The 25837-nt window shown below is 48.2% G+C and overlaps 1 protein-coding gene across 2 annotated transcripts in view; it reads right to left on the reverse strand.

The window, feature by feature from the left end:
• LOC139048028 (uncharacterized) overlaps positions 1 to 25837 on the reverse strand; it is a 178142-nt gene that overhangs the window by 49586 nt on the left and 102719 nt on the right. For both annotated transcript variants that reach the window (XM_070522378.1, XM_070522377.1), the window contains one exon: positions 20447 to 20803. In XM_070522378.1, the coding sequence (XP_070378479.1) occupies positions 20447 to 20647 (201 nt within the window). In that variant the 5' untranslated portion in view covers positions 20648 to 20803. The remainder of the gene's footprint in view (positions 1 to 20446; positions 20804 to 25837) is intronic.

The raw sequence follows: 25837 nt of genomic DNA on the forward strand, positions 1-25837 counted from the left end.
GCGTATGACGGCCCTAAGCGCTGGATGGAGGAGCTTTTTCTAAAGACTGATTCATACCGACGCGTTTAACTTCTTTGCGCTCACTGCTCATAATATACAACCCCCGCCAATTTGACCAAATTTTACTTAGGTGGCGCTTGTAGTTTTGCCAGGACAGTAGGATAAATGCTGCGCCATTCGCAAAATTGTTCGTCGAACTAACTTGCGTTTGTCTACTCCTCTTCGTTATGTCATCCTCGCGCCTTAGCTTTGTGAGTCTCCAACACACCCAACTTTCCACAGTTTTGTAAAATCAGGATCCGTTAAGGACTCTGGTAAAACACATTCATAAATACCAAAAGCGCTTTAGTGCATAATTTACAGTAACAGCCGTAATTACCGCACACATTTTGAACTTTGCCCTACACATATGACAATACCAGACCATTATGTTCACCAAACCTAAACAGGGAGCCTCGTTTAGTTCTCCGTATACGTGTAGAAATGTGTCTCGTGGAACACATGGAAGCAGGCGGAAGGCGAGTATTCGGTAATTATTTTCTCAATTCATAATTAAACCAGAAACGTTAAATTTTCTTCACAGATCATCCCCATTTCAAATAGGAGCTCGGGGTCTTGCAACGTTCTCAGTTGGAAACAGGGTGGATAACGGCCGTATAACGTCGTTCGACCACTCTCGCAAACCACTCAAGTGACATTTTTGAAACTTTACCCGCACATGACCAGTGAGGTGTTTCCTTTTCCCCCGAATCGTCAACTTTGTGGAACATTGGGTTCCTTCAGGACCACTTACGTTGTTCGCGAGATACACATCGAAAGCTCTGGTGCGATTGCATAAGCAGTGTATTTTAACAATACTTCATTACACGCGCAGGGAAAGTTACAAATACAAGCGCTATACTGTCGACTAATTGCTGTTAAGAAACAGAAGTTATAGTTTCCCTTTGTCGGCCAAGCTAATTGTGCTTGTTAGCTTCTTTTAAGATATTTTATTGTTACTGTACCTGGCAATAGAGCAAGAGGGACGGGCCAAATACGTGAACTCACATGAGGCGACCGATTTGAACAAATTATGTAATTTTTACAGCAGCGGGGCGTGAAAACAATCAGTACCTGGTTTGAATACCAGCTGGCTTCATCTTTCAGCAGCTTCCTAGCACTGTGCATTTCCGGTGATGTCATTCCCGTTTTATCCGTTTGACAGAAAGACGCTTAGATGTTTGGTCATAAAGGTTTCTATGTCAAAGGGCGTCCTTGAGCCGAATCTCTCATTACGTAAGTCTGGAAAAGGCGCTTTTCGGTTCCAGCGAGTGAATGCGGTTTTCCTGCATATGGAAGTGCCCGTCAATATTACGCACCTCTCGAGTTGCACATATTTTGAGTACTCATTGCTATTTGCTTTCTACAGTAGCAGCAGTTCGCAGTGACACCGTAGCTTCGTTCAGCCCTTATTTCATATTATTCGCCTTTTTTTTTCTCGTCCAGCTTTACCACACGAAACCTTGCTAGACTATTTCATCTTGTGACGTCATTCTCTACAGTATCTCTACCTACTACTCTATGAGCACTCGTAGATAGTAAATCTTCAACTCGCATTTAAAATTTACTCTGTGCTATGCTCTATTTAAGAAGCAGCATACTGGTGTCTGCTCGTCGGCGGAGTCCTACAGTTAGGCTTTACTGCGACCGCAGAAATCCCGCTGATTAAACACCGAGCATACAAAAGACGCACTAAATTATGTACTCTTACATCGAATATAGGGAGAAAGAGCTGATGCTTACACTTTTCTTCCTGGGAAGTCCATTCCACTTCATTAGTGCAAGATTCTCCGGAACAGTGAAGTAAAGCGACTGGAATCCACCGCTTCCCGAGTTTGGAGGCATGGCCCAAGAACAAACACGGCCCACAGCTTCTCCGAAAGCTCGCGGAAACAGGACGATTGGATAATTTGAAGCTATTCACACTACGTACTAGCTTCAGTAGCGCAGAACACAAATCATTATCTGCGAGTGTCTCGCTCGCATTCGCGCACGATCTAATCTCCTGTTTTTCTTTCCGATGGTGACTTCTATAGTTTGAGATACTTCATGTGGTCGAAAGAATGCTTTTGTACGCGTCACACAGCCATTCGATGCGTGGTGGAGAACCGTGCAGGGCAAACGCTTTGACTCGGTTACACAGGTCAGCTAAAACGTCGTAATACATCCGGGAGCACAACACCAAGACGGCACTCGTCTTTGACAGACTGGAGAGGGAAGAAAAAGTTTCTCGTTGAATCCCGCACGAAACTAACGCGACGCGCTTTATACAGTCAATCGTATCCACCGTTGAGACGGAAAGGAAAAAACACTTTTTAGCACTGGTGAACCACCCGTTCTACAGGAGCTCCCAAGTCCGACACCGAGTGCGAAAGTTCGTTAGGGAAACGATGAGTTCTTCGCAATGCGAATAAGCATTGTACAAGTAGGCCTACGAATGTAAGTACACTGCGCGTGGGTTTTTTTCCGCTGCCCACAAAAACACGACAGCGGGGGGAAAGTTCGAGACCTTCCGGCCGCCGGTGACATAACTACCGAAATGCTGCCGTGGCGCCCTCTACCGTGTCAGCATTCGCCCATTACCTAACACGTCATAACACGCAACCGTCGACGAGAGCGGAACAGTATAGCTAAAGGAATCGGCGCTTGGGAGAGGAGGGTACAGCGAAGTGGGCGAGGGGGAACGTATGCTAATCGGCACAGTAGCCGTGGGCTTTTAATTTATGACGGCCAACGAGGCGGCGTTCGGCTCCCTTCGCTTGCGCATGCGTTTATCGTGCACACTTCCGGGGAGCACGTTCCGGTCATCGTCATTAGCGCGCGCGCTCGAGGGGGGCAGATCGCGCATAAAACGCAGGTCCGCACGTCAGCGCCCCAGTCCGGCATTTTCAATGAAAGTCCCGTTGTCCGCGCGACGACACGAAAAGGCGCGCAATAACGGATGATAGGTGACCGGCATGACGTTCCACGCCCACGGCTCCGGGACGACGTCTGATCACGGCGCGCGCACCCATCAAAGAAGCACGAAAGACAGATATCAACGAGGCCCTGTTATAGAATTCCTCCATACGACAGGGTGCATGAGTGCTGTGGTATAATATAGCTGTCGGCGACGAAGCGGCCGCTCTGCAGACAAGCAGTTATTTGACAGCGATAAGAGTCGGTTTTGGCGTGCTCACTCGGTACGTCGCTTTTGTCGCACCGCTGACTTGCGAACAGTCCGTGAATCTCAAAGCGAATCTATAATCTGGACGTCTCGCCGAAAATGTTTGCCGGTCCCGTAGATAGCGCAGCCCAAAATGTGGGCCGATCTTGAAGGCTGTGAAGTGCAAAAATGTGGGCCGTACACGTGGGTATGTGCCACCTGGCATGTGCTTCTGGTTATGTTCCACGGCGTATGTGCCGTTCTTCATTGTTTGGCGCCAACTTGGGTCACACCATGTGTGTGTGCCGCTGGGTATGCGCGGACTTCACGGCCGCGCCGCCAGAAGGCGCAGCGTGTCCGGAGGGAAGCGCGAAAATGGAGTCAGAGATAAGGCTGTAGCACACGCCTGGTGCATGACGCATTTTCGCTTTTCGCGTACTTGCACAGTCATCGTAGACGAGCTCTTTCCGAATTTTGAATTGACGTCTGATATTTTCAAATCTGGTTCTTGGTCAATCTACTATAGCGGGTATGAGCTATGGGTGTCTTGGCCAACGAGAACCACTGTGGCGACGAAGATAGTTACGCTGTGTTGACGCGGTGACATGTTTTCAGAGTTGCGTTTACCGGCGTCTGTACTCTCGCCGTTCGTGGTGAGCAGAGCACATTTAAGTGCGCCTTACGTGTAAAGCCGCTGATCGCCCCAATCTCCGTAGATCGTGCGCCTGAATTCCGAGTTTCGCACGTGTCCCTTAGTCAGGAAACTTGATGAAAATACGGCCACAAAGATTTACGGGATACGGGATGTGCGATCGAAGTGGGCTAGGAATGCGATAAACAAGAATGCAGATGGAGTTTAATGTAATGTGCTGCGTAGCTTATAACGCGTTTTATTTCATGCTAGTTTAATTTATTACGCACAGTAAGGTAAGCTTAAGGCCCAGAATACAACTGCGGCCCTTGTTTTTTGTTCGGAACATATCAATGTTGCCTGCACAAGCATCTTTATTCGATTGCGCGTATGACCCATTGAACATTGCGTGTGCGGTCTGAAAAGACGTGCGCATTCATGACGACAATTCCATAACTTTAGAACGTCTTGTGCGCTGAACAGCGCCATATGAAACACTTTCGGCTATTATACAGCGACGGCTCTTTGTGTGCCCCAGGTTCGTATAGTTGGCGCGCTTACGCCCGAGTACATAAATAAAAGATAGTAAGAAAAATAAAACATGAACTAAAGTTGCGACGACAGTGGTATAATAAATGCCAAGGGGTATTACTTAGCGCTTAAGATTGAATTGAATTGTGTAGTTTTACATGCCAAATCTACAATTTCAATCCGAGGCACGCCGTAGTGAGGGGACTTCGGATTAATTTTGACCACCAGGGGATGTTTAGCGTGCCCCCGGCTCACGGGACACGGACGCTTTTGCATTTCGCCTCCATCGCACTTAAGATAGCCAATAAATGCAAATGCAAGTGTGCATGCACGTTAATTACCAAACAGCAGATTTGTATACCTGCCGAAACTGTTTGAGAAGAAACTGTGTTATTTTTTAGAGACTTTATGTTGAGTACAAGACGACACCGTCTTTCATGCATGGTGAACATTCGAGCTAAATGTTATAGCACGTATAGCACGCCCATAAATTTGCTTGGCTCAAGCGCGAAAGCACCAGCTTGTCGACTTAACAAGCTTGAATGGTGGCATTCTGCTAGTTGCTGGCTGTTTTTTCGCTCTATAGACGGATCGATACTGCTATACGACGATGACTTACGTGTTCCTGCCTGTCTTCAGGCTGGTCACGCGCTGAATGCAAATCAATCGCGGTGGAACGCTGCGTCATGGCTACGGAAATCGCAGGGTACATCGACTGCACCGCCCAAAACTTTTTCTCGATGTTTTTGGAGCCACACTACATTCACTTAAGGGTTAGCTCATTTTTTTACGACGAGTTTAATTGGCCATTACGTGTGATTACATCGTCCTACCTGCACATCGAGTTGCATGCATGCCGTGCACGCGCGGCTGTCGGTAATTAATAGGTTGCTATACTTTGTAGCGAAAGCACTCCGCGGTTAACTTTGACATAAAGAGTTGATGGTCTACTCCTTAATGAACAGAAGGAAAGCAGGAAGGCACTACGCACAAAAACGAATATCAGATTAGGCAGCATTTGTAAATTACATTTCTGCAAAGCGATCACTCTTATACGAGGCTTCGTTGGGAAGGAAAGGCGCAAGAAATGAAAGGCTGGCAGCGACTCCACCCTCAAATACTGGCTACTTGACGTTATGTGTTTTGAAAGCGTATCCTATAGGGGGCCTCGTTCGCTGTTTATTAAGGGCCGCTGTACGTCGCACTCTAAAAAACCATAGACACAGCATAAAAATATTTGTGAACATTTCCTGCACTGATTACGTTTCGGAGCGTTGTTCAGAAGGGAAACTTTCGCTTTCATTCTTTCCAACGTGAACTTTCTTTCCCTGCCTAATAATTCTATATTCAAACCACCGGGGCCAAAAACCGCATGTACACTCTCTCAGGATCAACGCCACGTAACTCTTCTTTGAGAAGACTGGCACGTGCGCCATTTGTCGTCCCGCCTTCGCACGAACGCACGCCTGACCGAAAGCGCTACAAGACCGCACAGCACCTGCCACATTCCACCAGACGGACCTGCTCTTGCGCGAGAACTCTGAGCAGTCCGAAGTCTTAGAGGCTGTGGTCGCTGATGGCGCTCTGTCGCGTTTCTCCGACCAATGGGGTCCCGGACTAGGGACTCCACCTAGTATGTAGGGCTCCCGCGCGAGTCCACACCTCTCTTTCTTAATAAATGCTTTCCACCACCACCACCGCCTCCTTCGCAGATGGTGCTGGGACGCGTTCGGTGCCGAAGTCGGCTGCACATGTCCTATGGAGATGCTCAGTTTCGTTTTGCCGGTTTACCAAAGCCTTGCTTACTTCGAATGCCACAACGCTGTAATATATGCATGACTTTTTTTTCTTTGACGCTTTCGCCCATTCCCGTGGTCGTTGGTTGATGGTCGGTGGCGGTCGATACACAAATACGCCGATGCAAAGGGCCCACGCTCTGACCAAGTTGCACAGCGCAATCGCCGTCAGACGCCAACTATACAGCCTAGGTTTTTGAGAGCTCACGTGCTCTCGCACGAGACATTTGGGGCGTCTGAAGGTGTACGTGCTGTGACGGAGCCCTCGGGAAGGATCAGTCCTCGTCTTCTACCGTTGCCCTCTCTCCATGTGGCGGCTGTGCGAGAGGAGCATGCTGCCGCCTGTCACGCCGGCTCTCACACCGCTGGAGGCAACGCACACAGACGTGCTACAGCATAGGGTTCAGGATAATTTTTTTTCTTTTCGCGAACGTTCCTCCAATTTGCGGACTTCCGCAGAATTGATTTGTCATGACGAATTGGCTTATACGCATAGCCACCTCAGAATACTATACCGCTACTGATTTGCCAGTTAATGGCTCTGTTCTTTACGAAATTACGCAACGAAATAACGAACGCTACGGGAAATATCCTCACGGCAACAAATAGACGCGTTCCAGCACGTCATTCCTTTTATTTGATTTATTCAATTTTGATTTGGGACGACATACAAACTCATAATCTGGATTTAATAACCGACCCGATGCAGCCTACGAGGAAGGGAAATAGTGTCGCGTGTGATACGACACCGGATCTCACCTTGACGGGGAGCGGCACTAAAGCCACGTGGTGCAATACAAACGAAGACTTAGGCAGCGATCACAAAATCATAGAAGTGGTGGTAGAAGGAGGCCCGACAACCTCCCGAAAAAGGAGGGTGGAAGCTGTAAATTGGGACTCTTTCAGGGCACTCAGGGGAGACCCGGCTCCCATCTCTAATATTGCAGAGTGGAGCGATGGCGTAGTGCGCACTGTTAAAGAGGCCACCGAAGTGGTGGAAACGGAGGGGGACAACGAAGCGGTAGACAGGAGATTAGTTAATCTCTGGAGGAAAAAGAAAAGGCTGGAGGAGCGACTTCGACAGAGGAGATGGGATCGAAATATCAGGAAACAGATAGCGGCTTTAAATAAGGACATTGAAGAGCACGCCATCACGCTCACGAAGCAAAATTGGGGAAACGTATGCGATCAGATGGAGAGGAATATGAGTACCGCGGGGACGTGGCGACTTCTTCGCCACCTCTTAGATCCGGATAGCACAAAGGCAGCGTCAAAACAACAGCTGGAAAGAATGGCACATCAGTTTGATGGCACTAAGGAGGAACTCTTAGAAGAAGTTAGGAATAGGTACATCAATCCCGCCGGACCTGAACCCCTCCCGGACTACGGAGGGGGAGAGAATTCGGAATTAGACGCCCCCATCACACTGGCTGAGGTCAGGGCGGAGATTAATCGGCTACGGACTAAGTCAGCAGCAGGGCCGGACAGAGTGAGCAACAAAATGCTCCGTAATTTAGACGACAGCTCAATCGCCAACCTCGCAACGTACATGCAGGAGTGCTGGGAGACGGGGACGATACCGCAGGAGTGGAAACTCGCCAACCTCATTTTCATTCCCAAGCCGGGCAAAAAACTGGGCTTCGAGAACCTCAGGCCTATATCGCTCACCTCCTGCGTGGGTAAGCTTATGGAGCACGTCGTTCTGACGCGGCTCAATAGGTACATGGAGGACAATGGTCTGTATCCGGACACCATGATCGGTTTTCGACCAAAGTTATCGGCATGCGACGTGATGCTGCAGCTCAAAGACCAAATTATAGACAAGCAAACGCGAGACACGAAAGTGATCGTGGGGTTAGATGTGGCAAAGGCATTCGACAACGTGAGGCACGTGTCCATCTTGGAGAATTTGAACTCGCTCAATGTCGGGAAGAGAGTGTACGATTACATCAAGGACTTTCTTACCAACAGGAAAGCCACTCTCAAGATAGGGGAAGAATCTATAAAGAGCATTGACCTGGGTAACGTGGGGACGCCGCAGGGCTCGGTCTTATCACCTACCCTCTTCACCATTGCCATGTTGAAACTCCCCGAACGGTTGGGGGAAATTGAGAATCTAAACTTTACCATATACGCGGATGACTTAACACTATGGATAAACAAGGGCAGTGATGGGCAAATTGAAAGCTCCCTGCAAAATGCAATTGACATTATCGAGGAGTACCTGAAACCCAAAGGACTTAAATGTTCGGCCGAAAAGTCGGAAGTACTGTTCCTGATGCCCCCCGGAAAACAGCGGCTTCACCAAAGGCGCGAAGTGGGCATCCACCTGTACGTTAACGGCGCCGAGATCCCCGCAGTCGACAGTATCCGCGTCCTCGGGCTGAGGATTCAGGCAAACCGGAAAAATTATGAAACGCTTGCTAGGTTAGAAGCCAGTTCAAATCAAACGTGTCGTCTTATCAGGCGAATAGCGAACAGGCACGCTGGGATGAAGGAGGCGAATCTCCTGAGGCTAGCACAAGCCTTTGTAATCAGTAGGATAGTGTACGTGGCACCCTACCTCAAGCTCAGTTCTGTAGAACGGAACAAGCTCGAAATCATTATTAGGAAAAGTGTCAAGGTCGCGCTCGGACTCCCCCCGAACACGCCCACCGGCAAACTTATGCAGCTGGGTGTGTCGAACACTCTCGAGGAACTGATTGAGGCTGCCGTTACCGCGCAGCACCAAAGGCTACTTGGATCTAAAACAGGTAGGAAAATTTTAGAGAAATTAGGCTACGAGCCAAAACATGAGCAAGTGCGCTCAGGCGACATACCCAGACAGATCAGGGACAAGATAAAAATACCTCCGCTACCCAGAAACATGAACCCTGCCTTTCACGACGGCAGACGTAAAGACAGGGCAGAGGCATTACAAGCTAGATACACTTGTCGACAGGACGTCCTATATACGGACGCTGCGGAATATGCAAGCAAAGCGGCACACGCGGCCGTGGCGGTTAGAGAAGATGGAACACCGGTGGCGTGCTGCACAGTCAGTGGCGTCGAGACGGTTGAAGCTGAGGAAGTAGCCATAGCCTTGGCCCTCAGCCAAAGGGGGGTAAATGTGGTCATCAGCGACTCCAAAGACGCTGTGAGAAATTACGAATCGGGGAGGGTGACGGAGACTGCCATCCGTATATTAAACAGGGAAGGAGGACCCAGGCAGCTTGTTCTGCTCGTTTGGGCACCAGCTCACCAGGGACTTAGAGGGAACGAGGAGGCTCATTCGGTCGCCCGAGGTCTCACTTACCGGTCGACCCCCGGAAGCCCCCAAACCACCGAAACTATAATCAGAAGAGAGGATATGCGCGCATACCATGAAATCATAGGATACTACAGACTAAATCGCCAAATCTACCCGGGAGCGGACAGAACGCTCAGTAAGAAAGATGAGGTTATGTGGAGGAAATTGCAGACGGGGGTTTTTCCAAACCCCGTACTCTACAGCAAGTGGCATCCAGGAGTGTACAGGTCAAAGTGCAGGTTCTGTGATGAGGCAGCAAATCTGGTTCACATGGTGTGAACATGTCCGGCTAAACATGATAGCTCGCGAACTCTAGAATCCTGGGAGGCTTTGCTCCGCAGCCCAGACCCCAACGTCCAGCGGGACATCATCGGTCAAGCCCTTGCTGCTGCTGCGTCTCAAGACATTCCGGCCGACGGCTAGGGGCGAAGGGGGAGAAGCATTTCTCTTCTGACGTTCATTGACTGGTGCTTTTAATAAAGTTCTTCCTCCTCCTCAATTTTGATTTTTTCTTGTTTTCATTTATATGCTTTTTTATTGCGTTCTGGCTTTATGTTTTCTGTGACTTGCAGCATACGACACCGGATTTTCTGCGGCACGGTGCTCTTAACGCTACCGCGGTAAACGTTTTGAATGTGGGCATGTTTCGGTTTAAGCGCACTATTGGCTGGACGCCCTTACTTTTCTTGCTCGCTCAATTCAGCGGGGCCACGTCAGTGGCAAAAACTTGAAGGTTCGCAGGGCCTCCATGTCAACATCAAAAGAGTCTCTAGCTTAAGTAAAGGTAATGTTTCTAGAAACCAGACATCAATTCCTATAACAATGCTATTGCGGCACATATACATGCGATTTAAATCCATACATGGACGTCATAATCGAAAGCATCATTGCCGGTCACAAATTACTCGGGCGAAAATGCAGCTTTCCATGGTGCGCAAAACTTCCCATTGATTCCTGCTGCTTGAGCAGGAACTTTGAAAGAGGCAAACGCACCAGTTGTTTGGGAGCAAGCCTAAATATAGTATATCGAGCATGAAATGTATGTTTCAATGCCCACGTGGTTTACTGATGGAGTTCAACGCGTATAGGCAGCACAAGGGCTCCTAAAACAGCGCCTGATTTATTTTGTCTTCCACCTGAGGTTCCTTAACGCATACAGCATCGTGGGGCGCTCATTTTTCTGGCTGTATGATTGCAAACATAACGGGTGAAGCAATGTCGGTGCTCTGAAAAGGGGTGTAAAAAAAAAGTGCCAGCACGGGCGATCGCAAGTCACCTGCTGCTAATAAGGCAGCGCTCACGCGCTCATGCCAAGGAGTAAAAAAAAAATTCCCACGTGCACTACATTCACGTTTCGCCAAGGCACCACACTGTACACACACACACAAGGCTGGGCATACCAGCACTTTTTTCTGTATTCCACCCCCACTGAAATGCAGCGTCCGCGCGATCGGTAATCGACCCCTTGACCTTGTGCTGCGAAGGCACGCGCTGACGCGACGAAGCCTACGCCAGTGTCCACTCGCGGTGTAGTCAAAGCGTGGTTCGAGTAACCCGTAAAACGTTATACACGTCGTTGCTCTCATAGCATCCGGCAAACCACGCGAGCGTCGCTCATAGAATCCGGCAAACCGCGCGAGCGTCGCTCATAGAATCCGGCAAACCGCGCGAGCGTCGCTCATAGCATCCGGCAAACCGCGCGAGCGTCGCTTCACCTGAATTCAATATCGCCGAGCCGTCCCGCACGATACAATACTTATTGCGTGTGCAGCACCCCAACTCAGTTCCTCTCCTGTAATCGCGGCGCCCCCTGCACTGCATACAACTGAAGCGCAAGACAACGGAATGAAACGGATACTACAAATGTGTTCCTATTCCTCCACTGTCTATGCTCCACCTTTCGTTTTGAGCTTGACGACGTGACCTCCTAGATCGCGACACCCTCGACCACGTATGCGCACGTCGTCGTACGACTGAAGAGGAGGGAGTGAGAGACAAGTGAGTCGCGAGCGGAATACGACATGCGTCGATCGGCGAAGTCTACCGCGAGAGGGCGTGGCACGGTCATTCCAGCCGCGTAAAAGAGCCCCAAGTGCGCGAGAAGAGTGGTTCCTGTAGGCAGCATAACTCTGTTCACCCGAATGCGTGGCTGCTGCTGTTATTGAAGTCGAGCAACGAATTTGCGCATACTTGCGGAGAAAAAAAAAGAAAAAAGACACTATTTTTTGGACTGTGTTGAACCACACATAAATTATCTGACGACGAGCATTTGAAAGTGAGGCTAAGAATAACCTATGACATCTGCCACATGGGTAATGGGTGTTGTACAGAAGGCGACAGAAAATTATTTGCTGCTGCCGTGAATTTTGGTAGGCGATTTATGGAACGTGCCCACTGCTCGGATGACTCGCTTCGCATTTGCTTCTCAATCTCGCGTTTTATGTTCGTTAGCGTATTAAAGCGAACCTTCGTTGCCTTGCCTTCCTGGAGGTCAGCGTAAGAAAGAAAGGATTCTGTGGCTTTACCTGCAAAAACCCCGATACGATTCTGAGCCACACCGCAAGGGGGGGGGGGGGGGGGCTCCGCATTAATTTTGAGCGCCTCAAGTGTTTTGTTACCGTGCACACAAAACACAATACACGGGTGTTTTTGCATTTCACTCCTATCGAAACGCAGCTGCCGCGACCGTGGGATTCGATCCCGTGTCCTTGATCTTAATAGCACAACACCAAAACTACTACGGCACCACGGCGAGTTCAGTGTAAGTACGTAAATTTCTGGACCAATACAGCCTAACATAGCCCTGAACCTTGTAAGTAAAGTAAGGGCTAGTGAGCGCACCTGTGTTCTGCTCAGTCGGAATATATATCACGAAATATGCACATACAAAATGATCTCACTGCTGCTTAAGAGGTTTGTGTGCTTGTACTTAAAACACAGAAACCGCTCAATGAAAAATCGCCTAATATTCAACAGCTTCCCTGCAGAGGCGCGAATTTAGCGGCAAAACCGCGAACTTTAGCTTTGTCTTTCTTTTTCGCTGCCAAGCGGGAACATTCCTTCTTTCGCAGAGGGCGTTTTTTTTTTTGCGTTCTTCAGATAACGTTGGCTTCGTTTTTGGCTGTTCGAAAACTTTAATGTTTTCGACACTAATCGCCAGTTCACGTGCCGCAAAGGTGCAGCTTATAGAGGGAAAATTATCATCTTCATCCGCAAATAGTGTGGGTCGCATTTATTTCTCCATGTTTCCACGCTTCCTCTGAACTACAGCTGTAAACGTTTTCGTTGTTCTTAGCAGCTTCACTCTTGGCCATTTTCTCAGACGCGCTTAAACGGATTTTCGCCTCTTGAAATCCTAGCTCCGGGGAATATACATCCAAAAGTTAAGGAAGGAATGGTTCCAGCAACCAGCTCTCCGAGTCTGATTGATGAAAGTTCCAGGTAGGGCCAGAGGAGCCAAGTACTACTCTTGCAAAACAGAACTTTGTGCAGAGCACGGGAATTAGTCGCGCACGCCGCTGCTAAAGATAAGAGCGGGACGCGATAGCATTCAATGATCCCTGACTGCTTCTTAGGCTTCCGGGCAACTGGGCAAATCAGGACAGTATAGGGGAAATGGAAGACCGTCTCCAGCAGGCTGCCTTTATTGTGGACGCCTATGCGACTCAATTCGGATTGCAGTGCGCTCCAGCTAAATCAGAACTCCTACATATCCGGGCAAACTTTAAAAAATAGGACGACCCTGGACTGCACTCTATCAGGGGGCTCCATCCGGCAGGTCCCTAAGATCCGCATTTTGGGCCTTCTCGTACATAACAGAACCAAAGACGGAACTACGTTGTACAAGTTACGCAAAGTTGGGGAACAGGTAGACGTCTGATCCGCCGAGTCTCAAACAAACGCGGGGGCTTACGGGGTAGGAACACGCTCCGGCTCGCCCACGCCTTTGTAGCTAGCAGGAATCTTTACACAATTCCATATTTAAGAATGACTAAACAGGAGGAGTACATGGCTGATTCAATCCTCAGGAAAGTGACCAAACGCGCCTTAGACCTGCTCATCAGCACTTCCAATCAGAAACTATCAGCCTTGGGGGTCCTTAGCTCTATTCAGGAGCTCAGGGAGGCCCACCTTACAAACCAATACACACGGCTTATGCAGACTGCCCCGGGGCGCCGCCTGCTGGACTGCCTGTGCATTCAACACGATTGTGAACCTGAACGCACAGAGCACATCCCAGAGCTTTGGCGCACCAAACTCTGGGTGCCCCCCCCCCCCCCCCCCCCTTCCCTCGCAATATGACGATGGAAACACATGAAGGAAGAAGGCCGAAGCGCAAGAAAGACGGCTTGGCTCCCATTCTGGGGTTTACTACGTTGATGTAGCCGGACCATCGCCCAGGGGATATTACACGACGGCGGTTATACATAGGGGAACTCACGTGGATGGACTCTCATTTAGAGCCGCGAATTTAAACCAAGCAGAGGAGGTCGCTATCGCCTTGGCGGCTGCAGACCTCATTTCGCAATGCATACTTACAGACTCTCGAAGGGCCTGTGAAAGCTACTTGGCAGGGGAAATCTCTCCGCTAGCCAACAAATTTCCGAGACTCTGCATCTAGGACCGGTATCCTGCACCAAAACGAGTAATCTGGACTTCAGGCCGTCAGGGCCTCCGATGTAACGAAGCTGCACATGCAGCGGCCCGCGCACTCATTCCCCGGAAACCTCCTTGCCCTAAGCAGCGTGAATGTCCTGCCCCTCTACTACGGTTCCGTGCAATCCGAGATTACTTCTGCGAGGAGTGCCGGGTGTATCCCCCTCCAGCGAAAAGCCTATCCAAAACAGAAGAACGCGTCCTACGGCGCCTTCAAACTAATACGTCGCTCTGCCTAGCTATAGTTATACATTTCGATCCAAATATCAGTGGGCAATGCCAGAACTGTGGTGATTTGGCAGGTATATATAACATGGTCTCGGCCTGTCAACAGAATCTTAAGCTGTCCCCCATTTCCCACCCCGCTCGAGAAGACTGGGAGGCGACCCTGCTCAGTAGCTCCGGACTAGAGAAACAACGAGCTCTGGTCTAACGGCCTCGAGCGGCGGCTTCGACCAATGACGTCCAGGACTAAGGACGATACCTAGTTTAGTGGAGCATACGAGCTTCACCCTCTCTGCTGAATAAAAGTTTTCACCACCCCCACCCCCACCGGGCAACTGCAGTTTATGTAACCGTGACGTTTACCGGGAAGCGCTTGCGGCGAACGCTATGCACGAAGGCGAGTTTTGTGGTGGATGAATGAATGAATGAACTTTATTCCCCTTTTAAGAAAGGGGAGGAGCCGGGGGGGGGGAGAGGTCTAAGTACTCCAGTCCCAGCAGGCGTCCATCACCACATCATGTGGCTAGAAGTCCGTCAACCAGTCGTGGTAGGCCTCCGCTACCTCCTCAGCCGGCCCACCTCAGGACTCGGTCCTGTATAGGGTGGGATTGGAGCTGCGCAGGGCAGTCTCCCACAGCTCCTCGCTACTAATTAATGGTTTGAGCATGCGGGGGGTAGTTTGGATGGCGCATTGCCACATGATATGGGAGAGATATGCTATGGGGACAGGGCAAAAGCGACACTTGGGTGTCGGGTATGTGGCGGGAAAGAATAAGTACAAAGTGCGCGGGGTAAGAAAAGTGCGAGTTTGTAGTTGTCGCCACAGTATTTCTCTCTGGCGCGTTCTAGACACAGAGAGAGGTGGATACAATAGGCGTTGGTTTCTGTAATGTGTGCAAATTTCACGGAATGTGACGAGTGTGTCTTTATTGGTGTATTGTTGGGAGTCATTGGGTTTTAATGTTAGGCCCATATTTGCGGCTACTCGGTCCGTGAATCCTCGAGCAGCGGCATGAGCCATTTCGTTGACATGGAGTCCTTGATGTTGAACCACGGCCTCTTGCGTGGGCCGCGATGCGGTGGAGGCGAGCGCCAGCTGGAGGCATTGCAAAGAACCGGTAGCGCCGCTACGTGGCCCCCAAGACATCCATCGCGCCAGCGCGCTCAAAATGACGGACGCCGCGGTCTTTCTGTGAACGCCGCGGTCGGTTTGAGTGTATGAAGGTTTTTTTTTTTAGTTTTCGCGTAATATAATTACGTTTTCTTGCATAGCCAAATTACAATACGGCGCTATCATGTCTGCACGTTGTGTGTAAGTTCTACCTTACGATTTTTATACGTATATTAGCATGAGAAATTCAATTAGTTCATTAGATCCCTTTGGAGGGCCTGGGTATAGGTGGTTCGAAAATCTTTTAGTGGAAACGGCGCCCGACGCCGGAGTTTGTGCGACGCTGTGCCCTTAACGCTCTCGCGTTAATATAGCATAGGGCAACATTGCTGATTTTATAGCACTGAGGACAAAATTCCGTTAACAGCAAAAAGATTTAACTATTCCAGATAATTGTTACATTTGAACGCACTCAATGCTAACTCGTTTCAAAGCAGTTTACTGACTCTCGTGTCATGTTTACAAGCTACATAGTCCTAAAGGCTCATTCACACTAAGCCAACATGACAATGATTTCAGTCTGCCTACTGGCGACAGCGTTCTTTTTTCCCGCTTCGTGTTAGCGCCCCTGTCACACTGTACAGACACCGACAGTTTGCCGACGGTCCGCCGACGGCCGTGTAGGCGGCGTGTGGGCGGAGAGGCTGCGTTGGGACGAAGTCTGCGGCTTCTGTTGTCACACCTGCGTGGCGTTCACCTACGCATACTGCTGGCTACGTGCACGGTGCCTTAGCTGTACCTTTCTTCGCAACGTTGTAGCTTGTTCGCAACGAGAATGAATTAAGTTCAAATTGCAGCCGTCGCTACGGCAGCTATATAGTGTTGTTAGGGACCCTTAAAGAACCGCCAGAACGAACAAAAAAAAAAAAAAGCCAAGGAGTTGCTGGGTGCCTCCGTGGCTGTAACAAAGCAAGACGCAGGAAGCGTACGGAAACCTCATGCGGGAACTAGCTCTCGAAGACGCTGAAGCCTATATATGGAGACACTGCATACCAATACGTCTCGTTCTACATGTTCTGATCATTTTGCAGATTCACTGCAAGAGACTGTGGCAGCACCAACGAGGCAACGCATTTAAAGATGAGACGCAGATACTGCTGACGCCGTCCGCGCTGCCCAGCGTTCACGCCGAACGCGCACAGTGCCCTTGACTACAGCCGGCTGACACACACCGGCGATCCTTGCATTTGAACTAAAGCGTGTTTACATTCATTTTCAGCGCGATTAAGCATACATGCAAGCGTAGCTGCTACGTCATTCGCATTGTCAGTGCGATGTTTTATGCGAAGCATATTACGAGGGCTCAACCCAGCTCCTCAGGCGCGGCGGTGACCATGAAATCACGTGACACCGTGACGTCACGACAGAGGAGAAGTGGCTTTGGCTCAACTCTTGCAAGACGGGCTGGGTGGGAATCGAACCAGGGTCTCCGGAGTGTGGGACGGAGACGCTACCACTGAGCCACGAGTACAACGCTTCAAAGCGGTACAAAAGCGCCTCTAGTGAATGCGGTGTTGCCTTAGAAACGCGCTGTTTCTAAGGCGTGCGTCTCTTGCTCAGGCGCACATTTCGTTGCCGCGCCGAACGCTGCTTTGCTCGACGCTCACCGCGTCCAATGCGGGGCGCGTAGTCGCTGCCCTGTAGCCCATTGTCTTACACCCCTTGGCGGGTCGACGGGAACGCTGTCGCGTTCCACTCTTGAAGGCGAAGAAGTAATGCATGAGTTGTTTCTTCGTCTAGCCGAACCAAATATAGCCAAGCAACAGCAGTTCACCAGGCTAAACAGTGGTTCAACAACTAAAATAAAGGCTAGTATGCTTCGCATCCTGGGCTTAACCTCACCTAAGCCACAGCCATTTTTTTCGCTCTGCGACTGATGTCGCGACTACTGGCCAAGGGCCACGGTCGGCAGACTGGTTTTGTCGTCGTCACGAAAGCCTGTCACGCTGCGACGACTCGCTGTCGTCAGTCTCGTCGGCGGAGTTGTCGGCCTAGCGTGACGGAGTGCTTCTCAGCGACATAGTCGACTAGTCGGCCGATGGTCGGCGTCGGTGTCGTGATGGCCTAGTGGGAATAAGCCTGAAGCTCGGGCCCTACTCCGACGCGGCTTATCCAAATGCATGTAAAACGCAAAAGCCTTTTTCTGAGATAACCCCTGACCAATTTTAACGACATTTGTTGCATTTGAGAGAGGAAGATAAATTCTAGTTACTGTTGGAAGCGGAATTTCGATTTAGGGCCTGAATTTTGTTACAAGAATTTTCAAAAATTAGGAAGTTTGAAAAAAAATACAAGCACGAAGTTTAAAAGTTCATAGCTCTGCATTAAGAACAGATATCGCAGTACTGTGAACAGCATCCATTAGGTCTTTAAAAGCGGACAAATTCGACGCGTCATTTTACATCTTACGTGAATTTGTTACGTTGTTTACAAGGGTTCTGCAAAAGCTGTATTTCCATGCTATTAAAATTTTTAGGTTCATGTGTAACATATCAATTTTGTCCGCTTTGGGTGTACTATTAGATGCATTTCACATAATTGTATTATCATTTTTCGTTGATAAGTGATAGAGTTGTAAACTTGATAGTTTCATTTTCTTGAACATGTTTGATTTTTGCCAATGTTTGAAAAAAATTCACAGTCTAAATGAAAAATTCGAAACCAACAGTCACTATATTTTAAGTTCTCCTTTTAAAATGCAACAAACCTCGCCAAATTTCGTGCTGTGGTTGCCGAGAAAAACGAATTCTCCGTTTACATTTATTTAGATAGGAGCACCCGAGCTAATGCTCGGGTGCTCCTTGTTTAATGCTTAATTGTGCTTCGTGCTTAATTAAGTTCGTGCTTAATTTCGTGCTTAATTGTTTCCGATGTTGCTTCAATGTTATAGATAATAACACAATCCCATAAGTTTGTAGCAGACATTTCCCAAATTGTTTCTTTTTGCCAGTCCAGTTCAACCATATGCGTTCAACACAACATTATGGAAGATTTGTCCCGCACTCATCGTCAATCACATTTCTCGTTTTTTATTGCCATATTTTTCGGTGTGTGCTTGTATCTGTTTTGCTCTGTACGGTATCAGTGACACTTCAAATTTACATTCCATTATTTTAAAAGATTTTTGTGTGCTGGCGTCTTGGAAACGACGCTTCGCCGTCCTTCTCTAATTCGTGTGACAAAAACTCCCATGGGAAAAGTCTTAAATTTTTTTGCATTGCGAAGAACGCTGCTCTTTTGTATTTTTTTACTTGCTACTGCTACATTCATCCTCTACCAAATGACGAACATTGCTATTTACATGGTCTGTTCGTCCTTATCACACATTTCACGGTTCAGCAGTCTACCAACCTCGCTGCTCCATCTATGGCACCACACAGAACCCCCGCAGATCGACGGTCTGATTATCATTATCATTATCAACGCCCGACCTTTAGTCAAACGTATGCTTTAGTAATAAAAAAAATTATATGGCAGGAAATCAAGTAACTTAAATGTGAATATTCGTTTAAACAAAGCAGGCTCAGTCCAAATCGCGGGGCGCCGCCGTTCGAAGCGTAAATAATGAAAGCGTTTGCAACCAAACGTAAATGCATTACGTATGTGAAGAAATAGCCTTGTACTCACTGCGCATGTTCCGCACGTTATTGGGTTTCTGCGGTTCACGCATACTGTGGGAACGTACGCTATATGTCGAATTTAACGAGCGTAATGTTCAAGTATACGTTAGTAAATAGCGTTGTCAAACATGACAGCCTCTATGGCTTGCGCTTCAGCGTGAATTCTCGGAATGACTACGCAGTCGCTATTGTTGACAGCCGGTATCTATTGCAATGAGCTTTTGCCTCTTCTAAACTCCCCTGAAGCACTAGTCATTAGCGCATAGCGCGACCAACGTCTGAGATAGTTGGGCGATTCCGGTGTCCGTAAACCTAACTAGATGCGTCCGTATATAAACTTCAACATGGTTGCTAATCGATTGTCTTGGCTTGAATACGTTTGGTACGAAACCCCAGACAGCACCGTATCTTCTAAAGTACTCATTTCGTTTGCGTGCCTAACGTCAAACTACAAGTCTTGAAGGGAAGTGTACCGTAACGCCCCGCGAGAGTGATTGCGCTAAACGCATGCAGGGCGACAAACGCTATTCTAAAGCTGTCTAATATCGGACTGTAGACGTACTTTCTTTTTATATCGAAACCTTCTTTAGGTACTTCCCCGGTTTTTTTTTTGCGTTGTCATCGGGTATGCTTCCTGCGCCGCTGTCGGCTGTGTTTGGAGCACCTGTTCCCACCGAGATGTCATACGTTGTTCCTCTCGTACACGGCATATAACACGACCTATATATGAACACAATTTCGGCGCGCATAAAGCACAATCACAACGCAAGTACTTCCTTCCGAAGCTTCCGCGCAATAACGTCACAGTTCGTGTTTTCTCTCTCGGCACTTAGCTTGTGTGGAAGACCATCGATTATACATCAACTCGACTAGACACCGACGCCACGCTCCGATAGAGGAAGCAAATGAGCCAAGTGCACGTGACCCCCGTGCTACACCTGAGCGACTGCGATATGGCGGTGTCATAGGGATCGGCCAACCCACGCCTTTGATGTCGTTTCCTCCATGATCCTGCCTTACAAGGCACATTAAAGTTATTGCAAGAGCTCACATCGCGCGCTGCAGTTTCAGGATCGACACGCCAACTCATCAGGTTTGATTACAGAGTCGCCGGATCGTCCCAGTATACTGTTACGCTGTCTCCGAGATCAGCGCATTTTACTCAGGGAGACATAATTATGACAGCGACGACGACACACCAAATCCTCGGGAAGTGCATGAAACACAGCTTCACTTTAAAATTCTAAAGACCACCAGTATGCCTTGGCCCGCGTTCTCTCTCACTTTTCCTCGAGTGTTCGGTCTTTGCTTTAAATCATGAACATAAGCATAGTCCTTCGTACCTTCCTTTGGAGCAGCGCCTTGACCTCCAGCTCATTGTTGAGCTGGCAGGAGGACATGAGCGCCGTGAGGCCCAGGGACGTCGCCCGCGCATGCTGCTGTTGCTGCGGCTGCTGCTGCTGAAGATGCTGCGGAGGCTGCTGCCTGCCGCCCAGGGTCATGGCAGCGTGGTCCTGGATCAGAGGGTTCTCGGTGCTGGCCATATAGGGGCCGCCCCAATCGCCCGACAATCACTCCTCACATGACCACTGGTCGCGTGGGCTACTGCTGCAGCAGTGCGGATACACTGCTTCGGTCACGTGGCACTGGATGTCGACCGGCCGGTGACTGGGTCATGGAGGACGTTCATGTTGATACACCTGCGGGGAAAGCATGCGCATATTTAGCACTGCAGTTGTAAGATTACGGTGTGCAGTGGTCAGCACATAGCCGAGAGACTTTAACCTCCGAAGAGCTCAACGCATTTCACTGTGAAAACAATTTTTTTTTTGTTTTGCACATGTATAAAAACTCGGATGTTAATAGTGCCCAGAGACAAATTGTTACTCAAGGGAAAGGAAATACATGCTAGGTTGCCAGAGAATTAGGCTGTGCTATGTGATTTGGAAACATGCAACTGTAGTTTGAAGTGGGTTGAAGCAGGGCGAGGGAAAGCTGAGAACATTGCACAGAAGACCACTCTGACGGGCCGCCATTCTGCAGGGTAATATATAGTAATAAGTATAGGCTGATGGTGACAAATGCCGTACGCGACATGCAAACTTTGTTCGACACAGTGAGTTCCTCGCTTGTATATGAGCTTTCAGCAAATTAAAGTTTGACCTCCCTTTGTGAACACTGCATGAATATTTAGTTATAATGTGATGCCCCTTTGTGAACACTCCATGAATTATTAGTAAAGGCTGTGGCTAAAGGTACGCCCGACGTATCGCTCCAACATTCTTTACTAGTACATGGTGGCAGAACTGTCATTGCTGCCACCATGTACTCTTGCCCTATATCGCTGCCAGTGAAATGCAGCGCAACGGAAAATGAAAGGGCACACGGCGTGCACACGCCGTTGCGCTAACATTACACGGTTCGCCACGCCGAATCGCGTCTTTAACGTGGCGCCGCACCGCGTCGCGAGAGGAGAGGGGGACGTGGTCGATACGGGCGACCACGCGAAACACGGACGTCATTACTTCGCGCCCGCTTCCGAAGTGCGCCCAACGGCGGGTTATTTACGGAACACCGGGGGTTGGACGGCGTGATTACGTCCCCATGCGGTGGACATAGATTCGTCTTGCACCTCTGAGTGCGTACGAGCACCAGGGTGGCCTGCGCAGGTGACCTGTCGCATCAATTTGGTTCGTACTAATTGAAAGCTAACCGTGTTTGCAGAAGTACTCCTGAACATTCGACGAGAATACTCTACCAACTTAAAAGCAAGAGTAGAGAATATGCAAATCCAACGCCTATGGTGCAATCTTTAACTGTGCTTACTGCACCGGGCTTCCCGTGAACGAAAGAAGAGACGAGTGTACCGACATCGCTATACATAGTGCGATTAATGCGAAGCAAATCGCCAGTCAAATCGCGTGTGTTAAATACTATACATGTAATGGCGATGCGCACAATTGTGTTTACGTTCGTACTATGCAGAGTGCAATTGACACAATGTTGAGTTTATCCCCCCCCCCCCCCCACGACCCAGAGGACAAAAAGTTCATCTCGTCTATTTTCATGTTTATGCACTGCAACAATGCAGCAATGCGGATTAGTTACATAACGTTTAAGAGCGCTTAAGAGCTAAGAATAAATGCACATTCTCTTTCTTAAGTGCCACTAAAGATAATGATTGCTCAGTACTGAATGTTACGGTATTCAAAACCTTAACAGCCTGCAAAAGTAGCAGTATGTTAGCCATAGTTGGTGCGTACATATGCTAAGAGATGGTTGTTGGAGGCCAACCTAATCGGGTTAAAGTTGAACAAATGTGATTTTACGGCGAAGCTGTCTACGCGGACACTGTGCCGTCGTTGCTGGAGTTCGCTAAAACTATCATCATCAGCAATGGCTCGAGCGTCGCCTTCTTCCGCCGCGCTACCACGTGAACGCGCTCGTGCCAATGCTCCCGCGTTCATTGTCGTCGCCGTCTTCCACAGCCGACTCCGTTGCCACTCGTCATTCCAGCGTAGAATTTCACTTCTGTCGTCGTGATGTGGAGGTCGCGTTTGCGGCGGTATGAGCCATTGCTTAAAAGGGTATGAGCCATTCATTCTCTTACGTGACGGACAGATTTGATTTTGAAGAATCGCAAGCGGGCAGTGGCGGGCAGATGATGCTGACCACGCCACCGAGCGAACTCGAGACATCGAACGCAGGCGACAACGGAGGATTGCCGGCATACCGTCACTGACGTCGTTCTCTCCGTCGCAGCCGAACGTGTGTGCAACCTCGTTAAGAAACACAAAGACGTCAATAGTCAACCAATCCAACTAATCATCAAAACGATTGCAGGGCCCTCATCTCCAGTGGTGGGCCTTGCGCCCTATATACGGAGCTTTGGATCGGTGGTTCCGCGCACTCTATCCCAGCTACAACTATGGGAGGACCACGAGTAGTGCGTACTCCTGAGGAAGAAGCCGCCTACCGCAAAAGCGAAAATGAGGTGAAATAATGGCGACACAAAAGATTTACAGTAATGACTGCTAGCGAAGTTTGATTTGCATGGTATAGCACTCTGCGTAAGTAACGCAGCTTCGCTTGTCGACCATCTTCACGAAGTGGAAGAGGAGGTGATTTTTGCAACACATCAGCTGATATATGGTACCGTTAAGAGGCTTGAAAACAAGAATTCCTAATTTATATTTGAACAAATTACACATTGATAACCCACCACGATTTTGAAGTAACGAAGATGCACTGGTGAACGGTGAGCATGAATGTTTGGATACGAATGGTTGGCTTTGAAGGCGTTGGACTGGAAATATGCAAGATGGATAAGTATTTGCCCGTGACGTGATACAGTAGGTAATATGACTGCGAATGAAGGCGTAGTACATCTTAAGTAAAGTACGGAAATTCAATAATGGTCGTGCATTAATTAATAATTTATACCGTGACGTATCCTGTGTTTTATATATCAAATATGATAGGAGTACTTGAGATATGACATCGAGAACAACTCTCAAAAATGTGCACTGAGGGGTACCAAGGAGCAGTTGGCAGTTGAGACTAATGACAGGAGTAGATGAAAGAGGGTTCTGACTCGAGCGGAAAACAACGAACTGTGTTTTATTAGCGTTATTTGTTAAAGCATTAGCTGTGCACCCATCGTCAATAATCTCGAGGTAAGTGGTCAGATTGCTAGTTAATGCATCGATGGACTTGTAACCTGCAGCTATATTCATGCCATCTGCATACAAAAAAGGTTGCCTGCATGTTAAGTGTGCAGTCAGGTCATTAATATAAATTCGGAATAAAAGGGGGCCAAGTATTGAACCCTTTGGGACACCTTTGTCAGTCGATTTAAAAGTGGAAAGAATGTTAGAAACACAAACGGCTCACTCTCTGTTAAATAAATTGCTTCTAATTAGTTCAAGCGCCCTCCCGACTACGTCAGTAGTGCATCAGATGGCAAACTTAGTTAAGTATTTGGTTATTCGCTTCTCGATGCATTTCTCTCTGAGTTTGCTACATGATGGCAGAATGGCAGTAGGTCGATATTTAGACATGCAAGTTATCTTCCCCTTTTCAAACACTGGGATGATCAATAAACCTAAAACAAACTTCTCTGTATCAAACAATGTGTCCTTTGAGATACCGACCTACCTAGCAGCAGGCAGAAGCAGCCTAGGCCGACCCGGGAGAGTAGCGAAAGCTTCCCTTTAACTTATTGCAGTTTATCAAATTCTACTGCGACAAAACCATTTGACTAAACCTACGCGACGTAATTAGCTAATCATAATCTCCCGGCGCACCAGAGAACATGCCAAACCGAACAGAACCGATAAACACAGAAGTGTCTTGACTGCCTTAATGGTATTCCCTTTGGACAGAAAACTAAATAATTTGGTTTAATTTCCATATTTCAAAGTTAACTCCACTTAGGCGGAGCTTCTGCCTCAATGTAACCTGAACGCCATCACATCCGCCGATGCGTGGATATCACATTGGTTTTATTGCTCACTGTCATGACCATTCATTAGAGCGTGCGAGACGCTTCTCTGGTTAACTCCATTTTTTTTTCTTTCTTGACACTTGATTTCGTGCTTATAATCATGGCATATAGCTTGTGTGTCAGTTGAACGTGGGCATGTTGTAAACGGAAAGCCGATGCCAATTCTGTTAAGAAGCCTGGCTCTTCTTTTAAAGATTAAGTCCCGCTCTCTGACGTTCCACTGAGCCTCCGTATTGCAGTTTTGGAAGCTGGGTGCTGAAATGCGCAAGTTTATCTATCACTCGAACGCTTTGTGTTTAAGGAATACATCTGAGGAGCTTTGCTGTCTTTTATTTGCTTTACATATTCAATTATATTTTTGGATGTCACTGCATAGACTTGCCCAGACGTGTAGCATTTGTTGCCAAAAGTGTGATTCAGATATTTCCCAATGTGCTATGCAGGTGTTGTTGTGAGAACAAATTGTAGAATACTAACAGCCCTCCAGTTATACTTTTCCGTCAACCAGCCATTACCATAAGCTAACTGTGTTTTCCATACTTATCTTAAAACGTTCAGGCGCACGTAAAATAGCGCAAACAAACATTTCTTTCGACGTTTCCGCCGGTATCTGGCCGTTATCAATAGTCTTGATAAAGGCCGGATAGCGACCGGGACATCGAAATAAGTGTTTGTTTTTGCTTTACTCCGCGCGCCTGTACTTTTCACGCTTTTTTACGCTTAATTAAACCCCCAAATAAAAGCAGAAATACCTCATATATATATATATATATATATATATATATATATATATATATATATATATATATATATATATATATATATATATATATCATCAGCCTGGCTACACCCACTGCTGGGCAAAGGCCTCTCCCGTACTTCTCCAACTACCTCGGTCATGCAGTAATTGTGGCCATGTCGTTCCTGCAAGCTTCTTAATCTCATCCGCCCACCTAACTTTCTGCCGCCTCCTGCTACGCTTCCCTTCCCTTGCAATCCAGTTCGTAACCCTTAATGACCATCGGTTATCTTCCCTCCTCATTACATGTCCTGCCCATGCCCACTTCTTTTTCTTGATTTCAACTAAGATGTCATTAACTCGCGTTTGTTCCCTCACCCAATCTGCTCTCTTCTTATCCCTTAACGTTACACCCATCAGTCTTCTTTCCATAGCTCGTTGCGTCGCCCTCAATTTAAGTAGAACCCTTTTCGTAAGCCTCCAGGTTTT

This window comes from Dermacentor albipictus, chromosome 7, assembly GCF_038994185.2.
Source record: "Dermacentor albipictus isolate Rhodes 1998 colony chromosome 7, USDA_Dalb.pri_finalv2, whole genome shotgun sequence".
Classification (NCBI taxonomy): domain Eukaryota; kingdom Metazoa; phylum Arthropoda; class Arachnida; order Ixodida; family Ixodidae; genus Dermacentor; species Dermacentor albipictus.